Source organism: Rana temporaria, chromosome 2 (genome assembly GCF_905171775.1).
Source record: "Rana temporaria chromosome 2, aRanTem1.1, whole genome shotgun sequence".
Taxonomy (NCBI): domain Eukaryota; kingdom Metazoa; phylum Chordata; class Amphibia; order Anura; family Ranidae; genus Rana; species Rana temporaria.
In genome coordinates, this window is record NC_053490.1 from 286,151,285 (window position 1) to 286,159,941 (window position 8,657).

Genomic DNA, 8,657 nt, shown 5'->3' on the forward strand with positions numbered 1-8,657 from the left:
CTACTGTCAACTGAGTAGCACATTGTTGTCCTTATTGCTTCATTCACACTGCACACTGTCCTTCAGAAGTACATTTTTGGATGTCAGACTAAAAAGGCTCTATTACATAATATTCACAAATGCAGAAAACACTGGACAGTGAACTATGGGTCATTTCCATGACCATCAAACAAATCATTAATAATTGATAACCATCGGGTTAATAATTATGACATGCATCAGTCTACACAGATAAATAGCGCCTTAGTGAAAGAAGGTTACTATCACTCCTGTCATTTCCAAACAAGCGCATCCCGATCTAGCACAAGATTCACTATGGTCTTCAGCGGCACCTGGAAAGTCTATTCTCAGGAGAACTATGAAAATTTCTTAAAAGTCGTGGGTAAGTGTGCTATTTACTGACATGCATGGAGACTATGGGGGTTATTTTTACGAAAGGCATATCTACTTTTCACTTGCAAGTGCAGTCACTGTAGATCTGATGGGGAGATCTGAAGTGAGGGGGAAGCTCTGCTGATTGTATTATCCAATCATGTGCAAGCTAAAATGATGTTTTTTATTTTCCTTGCATGTCCCCCTCAGATCTACAGCGACTGCACTTCCAAGTGCACTTTCAGTGTAAAGTGAATTTGCCTTTTCGTAAATAAAAACATTTTTGAGTGATAAAGGCATAAATACCAAAGATCCCATACCATGTTGCAAAAAAATGAAAGTAGCTGCATGATTGCTATGTTTAATATATTAAAGGGGTTGTAAAGGTACAATTTTTTTTTCCTAAATAGCTTCCTTTACCTTAGTGCAGGCCTCCTTCACTTACCTCATCCTTCGATTTTGCTTTTAAATGTCCTTATTTCTTCTGAGAAATCCTCACTTCCTGTTCTTCTGTCTGTAACTACACACAGTAATGCAAGGCTTTCTCCCTGGTGTGGAGTGTCGTGCTCGCCCCCTCTCTTGGACTACAGGAGAGTCAGGACGCCCACTAACACACAGCTCCTTTCTCTATCTGCAACATAGAGAGTGCCTGACTCTCCTGTAGTCCAAGGGAGGGGGCGAGCATGACACTCCACACCAGGGAGAAAGCCTTGCATTACTGTGTTTAGTTACAGACAGAAGAACAGGAAGTGAGGATTTCTCAGAAGAAATAAGGACATTTAAAAGCAAAATCAAAGGATGAGGTAAGTGAAGGAGGACTGCACTAAGGTAAAGGAAGCTATTTAGGGAAAAAATTTTTACCTTTACAACCCTTTTAAGACCACAGATGATTATTTCACTTTTTTTTTATAGATTGCAGAAATAGGTATATTAGGAATTATTTTCTTTCATATTTAAAACAATATTATAGAATTCAGACGTATATGCTGTGTACCTGTAACATTGCAAAACATTTGTTTTATGCTTAATGTTATTCTAATAACTGCCACTCATGGCAACTCTTCACCACAAGGGAATTAAAGCGGGAGTTCACCCGAAAAAAAAATTTTAACCTTAGATTGATGCTCATTTTGTCAAGGGGAATCGGATAGTTTCGACTTTAAAAAAAACTACCCGATTCCCCTTGACAAAATGAGCATCAATCTAAGGTTAAAAATTAACTTTTCGGGTGAACCTCCACTTTAAGTCAGTGGCATCAACTCCTGACTTTTTGATTGCTGCAAGTCCTACTATAGGATGCCATGAGTAGACATAATGCACAGGAATGAGGCAAGGTGAGAAACTTATTGAGCAAACCTTGGCTGCTAAATGATAAAATAATCTATTCTGAGCATAGGAATATCTTTGTAACCATCGTACACTGTGCCTCATGTATCCAAACATTTCTAAAAAGAGAGGATCTTCTGTTTCTCATTGAAGTCGTAGTAAAATTAGATCCATTTTAACAAATTTAGAGGGCATGAATCGCAAATTATTTAACTAAAATTTGGGAAAAGAATTCATGGAATTATCTTTACTAAACCAGTATTTTGATTCTGAAAAAAATACTTTAACGTGTTATGTGTATTAATCATCCTTTTGCATTCCAGGTTTGCCCGACGACATCATCAAAGTGGCAAAAGATATTAACCCAGTGATTGAAATCCAGCAAAATGGAAATGACTTTGTTGTTACATTAAAGACCCCAAAGAATTCTCAGAGTAATTCCTTTACTGTTGGGCAGGAAGCAGAAATCACAAGTGCTGGAGGGAAAAAGTTTAAGGTAACAACCTAAGCCTACACCTATGAAAGGATAATGCTTGTATTTTTTTTTATTATTATTAATGCTACACAAATTTTTATTTCAATTTGCTCAGTGAAAGTGCATGCACATTTCATCTGTGTAAATGAGGAAAAAACTTTTTCCTTTGCTGGTTGAATGTTTTTCATTGATTTAAAATGAAACATGCTACATTTTGGGCACTAGATGATGCTAAGTATCATAGGAATTTTCTTATGATACTTAGCACCATCTAGTTGCCAAGTTGACATTATATCAAATAGCTAGTTCCAAATAAATTTTCCTATAACCATGGGATGACATTGCTTTTGGAAAATTCTAACCAAGGAGTAACTCCATACATCCACCTCCCTCAATATCACTGCCCAGCTATACATCCATACAGGGCCGCCATCAGGAATTATGGGGCCCCTTACACAGCTTCAGGCATGGGCCCTCCTGGAGCAGAGAACCGGGGTGCTGCCGCCTGAAATTGAGAAGTGGGGGGGGGGGGCTGCCGCGATTTGAGAAGCGGGGGGCCCTTTAATAAAAAGAAATAAAAAATATATATATTTTTTTTTAAAAGGGGGGTTGCAATCTGGGGCCCTTTAATAAAAAAAAAAAGAAACCTCTGGGCCCTTTAAAAAAAATATATATATATATATATATATATATATATATAAAAAAAAAAAAAAAGATTGTTTTTATAAAAAAAGGGGCTTGTCATCCGGGGCCCTGGAAATCCCCGGGCCCCTGGGGACCTCTGGACCTCTAAAAAATAAAAATGTCCCTTTTAATAAAAAATAAAATAGAAATATACTAAAAAATATATATATTTTTTTATAAAAAATAAATAAAAAAATGAGGGGTTGCCATCTGGGGCCCTGTGGGCCTCTGGGCCCCTGGGAACCTCCGGACCCCAAAAAAAAAAAGGGGGCTGCCATCCGGGCCCCTTACAGGTGTTCTGCCTGTACCCCCCTGATGGCGGCCCTGCATCCATATGCCCATCAAGCCAAAGATAGAAATAGATATTTAAATGTGTTTTGATGCTGGTTTTACAGTGAGGCAGGGGTGTCTTGGTGTTCACAACCATTAATCGCAACTTCATCTGGAATATCTTGGGGCGTGTAATCACATTGTTAAAGTATGTACAAAAACTCCCCGTCCAACAAGCCCAAAACACAAGGCAAATGCAGCGTTCCCCCACATTTCTGATACAGGGGTACCCAAAGAGACAGGGGTCCATACTCTATATACATCAACTATTTTCAGTGGGCATACACATGTTGGCAACTTGTTTCTGATTACACACAAGTTATAGTACCAAAAGGGTACACCTATATCTGCCGGTAGATGTCTTGTATTTTGGGCTTGTTGGATGGGGAGCCACTGCACATATTATAACAATATTCCACCTCCAATAATGCTTCAAATGAGGTAGCATTTATTTGCTGCAAAGCACATTAGTGTTAATTTACTAAAACTGGTGAAAAATCTGGTGTAGTTCTGCATAGAAACCAATAAGGTTTTTTGTCAAAGCTTAACCACTTCCCACCCAGCCTATAGTCAATTGACAGCTGGACGAGACCTTCGTAGATCCGGGTGGATGTCATATGACATCCTCCCGGGTCGTGCCTCACACGGAGCCGCAGTGCTGGGCTGTCGCATGATCTGTCACCAGCTGTGTACATTGGACACAGCTGATGACTGATCAGTGTACCAGCTCACTGCCATTACCAGGTGATCGCTGTGACCAATCACAGAAGATCACATGACAATTGTAAACAATGGATGGCTTCATTTCATGCCATCTGTTGTGTACAATTGTGTTGCTAGCTGTGATTGGTCACCCTGATGACATTGTCCAGACAGGGCCAATCACAGCCCATCTGTACCATGTGGTTATGTGACCAATTACAGCTAATCACAACAAAGCAGACTGAATGAATCAGTTTCATTCAGTAAAAATGATTGCTTATACCAGTGAAGTTCCTGGTATAAACAATCATATTGTGTAAAACAAAAATAAACCCCCAGAGTACAGTATTACCAGGGTAACACTGTATTGCTCTGGTCACAGTGTGTTAAAAAATAATTGTAAAATAAATGTAATAAAAAGAAAAACATTCTACATACTGTCACTAGTCAGTGTCCCTAATCACAGCCACAACCGCGATATGATAACTCTGCACCGCACTGTTATCAAATCAAATTATTGGATCAAATTGTGAAAAAAGTGTTTCTTTAAATTTCTTAATTTTCCCCAAAATTTAGAGAAAAAAATACAACTTCAAAAAACTCACTATACCTCTTACTAAATACCTTGGGCTTTCTACTTTCCAAAAATGGGTCATATGGGGGGGTACTTGTACTGTGCTGGTGTTTTCAGTCCTCAAGAAATGAGGCCATAAGGTACATCAGGATTGATCGATTTTCATATATATATATATATATATATATATATATATATATATATATATATATATATATTATATAAAAATATACAGTATACAATAATTTGTGGACTCTATAACTTTCCTACAGACAAAATAATATACACTGATTTGGGTTATTTTCACCAAAACAATGTAGCAGAATCCATTTTGGCCTAAATTTATGAAGAAAGACATAGAGAACATGTTCTCTTTTCCTCCGATGGAATTCTGTCGGAATTCTGATGTGAGTTTGGTCAGGCTAAAACCCGATTGTGTGTAAAGGGCATTATAATTTAACTCTGATCATGTATACAGTATATGTTATGTTCATGTCTTCTTGTTCTTTAGGTCACTGTGAACCTAGAAGGAGGAAAACTTATCTGCAAGAGTGACACATTTTCTCACATCCAAGAAGTTAATGGAGATGAAATGGTGGAAGTATGTATACATTTTGGAATAGTTTGTTATAGAACAGTGTTTTCCCAACTCTATTCTCAGGTCCCACATGAGTGCATGTTTTGCAGGTAACCTCACAGCAATGCAATTTAGCTACCTGTGTGAATATGTTCAAAACATAAATTGTTGGAACCTCACTTGGCTTTGGTAGTAAAGTGACTAATACAGCGTATAACCAGTGGGTTAAACAAAAAAAACAGGGACTCTTCCGTCAGAATAAACTGATCAGCACTGCAGCCATTAGCTCCAAGCTCTGGTTGCATGCTATTTTCCAGCATGACCATTCAATACAAGCTGCTTCTGTTGAACAGACGGTAGTACAGGTTTACCGAAATTGGCCAGTTCCTGCTCAACTGGCCAATGTTCGATACATGTATACCCAGGTTTATGAACACATGTTAGTTTGTGTATATGTAGTTTATGCAAGCTTTGTTAATGGATTTACACAAGAATTTATAAACTGCATAATATAAGATACAGAGCACTCTGTGAACTTTGGAATCTGATCATGACAATCTGGTGCCGTATAAATTCATGGAAAAAGACTCAAACCAGACATTGCTAATTGGTTCACACTACTATTTTTTTTTGTTCAACCCAGTGGGTTGAACGGAAAAAAAAAACTGACAGCTCCCCCTGCTGAGCTGCTGTGTTCCAACAGGGGGACGCAAAAGGATTTACAATAAAGTAGTACTATAGGGAAAACGTTTTTTTCCATTTTGGATAGAGTAAGGCCTCGTACACACGATAGGTTAACCAGAGGATAGCGGTCTGATGGACCGTTTTCATCGGTCAAACCCGATCGTGTGTGGGTCCCATAGGTTATTTAACCATAGGTTAAAAAAAAGCCAACTTGCCTTAAAATTAACCGATGGATTCCTAACCGATAGGTCAAAACCGATCGTTAGTAGGCACGACCATCGGTTAAAAATCCATGCATGCTCAAAATCAAGTCGACGCATGCTTGGAAGCATTAAACTTATTTTTTTTCAGCACATCGTTGTGTTTTACGTCACCGCGTTCTGACACGATCAGTTATTTAACCTATGGTGTGTAGGCGCGACGGACCATCAGTCAGCTTTATCGGTTAACCTATTACAACGGTCCTTCAGACCGTTGTCCTCTGGTTAACCTATCGTTTGTACGAGGCCTAAAAGGAGGGTTATAACCCTGTTCAATTTTTTTTCACCATCTGTGTCCCATTGCTGAGATTTCCCTTCATCTCCTGTCCCCTAGAAAAACAGAGAGTAAGAGGAAATCCCTGCAAATTAAGGGAATTCCCCAGGTCACCAGAACTAGTGTCCCCATTGGAAGGTTTGCCTTCTGTTACTTTTCTGGGATTTTCTTTTACTTTCATTTTCAATGATAATGGTAAACAGGACAAAAAGAGAGGCTGAATCTCCTTAATAGGAACACAGACAAAAAAAATCTGACAGGGGTTCTAACCCCTCTCCACTCTATCTAAATCTAAAAAAAAAAAGGTTTTGACTTTATCTATACTTTAAAGTGTTCTCTCAGGACAAATGACATACAAACATTAAGACAGTCAGTAAGCAAACATGACAAAAACTTTCGTTCTTTTTTGCAGAAAATCACCATCGGCTCAACAACACTGATCAGGAAAAGCAAGAGATCCTAACTTAAAGATAGTATTTTTTTACCACTAAACTGAAGAAGTCTGTTGCCTAATAAAATAAAATGTATTCAAGTATTCAAGTATTCAAGTATTGTAATGTGTTTTTATTTTAAAATATGCCTTAAGTACCGAGTATAAGCCGACCCGAATATAAGACGAGGCACCTAATTTTACCACAAAAAAATGGGAAAACGTATTGACTCGAGTATACGCCTAGTGTGTCCATCTGCATGCCCCACTGTGCTTGCTTTGCCTCACTGTGTCCATGTGCATGCCTCACTGTGTCCATGCCTCACTGTGCCCATGCCTCACTGTGCCCACGTCTCACTGTGTCCACGCCTCACTGTGCCCATGCCTCACTGAGCCCATGCCTCACTGTGTCCATGACTAGACTGACATTTAACATGGGAGTCTATGGTTTGGAGTCCAGAGGACCTATGACCGTCCGGTACCGGGTCCCCAAATTCACCGGAGAAATTACCGTTTAACATGGGAGTCTATGAAAGGGGTGCCTGGCTTTAAAAAATCTGTGCTCCCCGGCCGTAGGTCCCCCGGGCAAAAAAACTTTGCACACTTGTAGAGGAAGAGTGGGGCTACATGTGTGCCAAGTTTGGGGTCCAGGGAACCGGGTCCCCAAAGTCCGGTGACTCGAGTATAAGCCGAGGGGGGCATTTTCAGCACAAAAAAATTTGCTGAAAAACTCGGCTTATACTCGAGTATATACGGTATATCATTTATTTATTTTTTGCAGGTCACCAGTTGTTATGTGTGGTAGCTACATTTGTTTTCTTTTTAAAGTACATTTTCCACAAACACAGACAAATTCCTGTTGATCCTGACAGAAATCTTGTGTCCTTGTAACTTCCTGCACGCTGAACCATTTCATCAGCTTTCCTAGTTCTCTTCTGTGAACTAAAAAACATCTCTCGATGTAATGGAGATGAGGAGAAGAAGAGGGTGTTTGTAGTTCAAGTCAGGAGGAGAAGAAGAAGGTGTTTATAGTCCAAGTCAGGAAACCAGCCTTGTTTGATAAGGTTTCTCCTCCATAAATAGAGTCCAGTGAGTGAGTGTTGTCACTCTGGGACAAGAATGTGCTACTAGTAGGATCAACAAGTAAAAATAAGGGAAAAGCTTTAACCACTTAACCACCAGCCGCCGTCATATAACGGCGGCAAGGTGGTTGCTTAACTGGGGGTCGCCGTTATTTAACGGCGCCCACCAGAAGCAGTAATGCGCGCCGCCTCGGGCGCGCACACTGAAAATTCTGTGCGCGCCGGGTCTATGAGACCCGGCGCTACACAGATCTCGGTAACTGACCGACAACAGCGGTCTTTTACCATGTGATCGCGCCGTCCAATGACGGCGCGATCACAGGTAAACAAACCGGCGTCATTTGATGACGCCGGTTCCTCCCTCCTCTCGCTGTACCGATCGGTACAGTGTGAGAGGAGAGCGCGGATGGCAGCAGCAGTGTGGGATGGATCTGTGACTATTGCAGTCACAGATCCATCCATCCCTGCTCAGCCATCCCTGCATTAACCCCTGCAATACTCTGCCTTCCCTGTGCAATACTCTGCATTAACCCCCTGCAATACTCTTCCTTCCCTGTGCAATACTCTGCATTAACCCCCTGAGATACTCTTCCTTCCCTGTGCAATACTCTGCATTAACCCCCTGCAATACTCTTCCTTCCCTGTGCAATACTCTGCATTAACCCCTGCAATACTCTGCCTTCCCTGCGCAATACTCTGCAATGCTCTGCCTTCCCTGCGCAATTACTCTGCAATACCCCCTGCGCAATAATCTGCAATACCCCCCGCGCGATACTCTGCAATACCCCCCGCGCGATACTCTGCAAAAACCCCCGCAAAAAACCCCCGCGCGATACTCTGCAAAACCCCCGCGCGATACTCTGCAAAACCCCCGCGCGATACTCTGC

The 8,657-nt window shown here is 40.7% G+C and overlaps 1 protein-coding gene across 1 annotated transcript; it reads left to right on the top strand.

Annotated features, from left to right (window-relative positions):
- The first annotated feature begins 251 nt into the window (after positions 1-251).
- LOC120926889 (fatty acid-binding protein, liver) lies at positions 252-6,795 on the top strand. Its single transcript, XM_040337185.1, has 4 exons — positions 252-382; positions 2,022-2,194; positions 4,975-5,064; positions 6,671-6,795. The coding sequence occupies exons 1-4, from the start codon at positions 316-318 to the stop codon at positions 6,719-6,721; spliced, it is 381 nt and encodes a 126-aa protein (XP_040193119.1). The 5' UTR covers positions 252-315; the 3' UTR covers positions 6,722-6,795.
- The last annotated feature ends 1,862 nt before the right edge of the window (positions 6,796-8,657 follow it).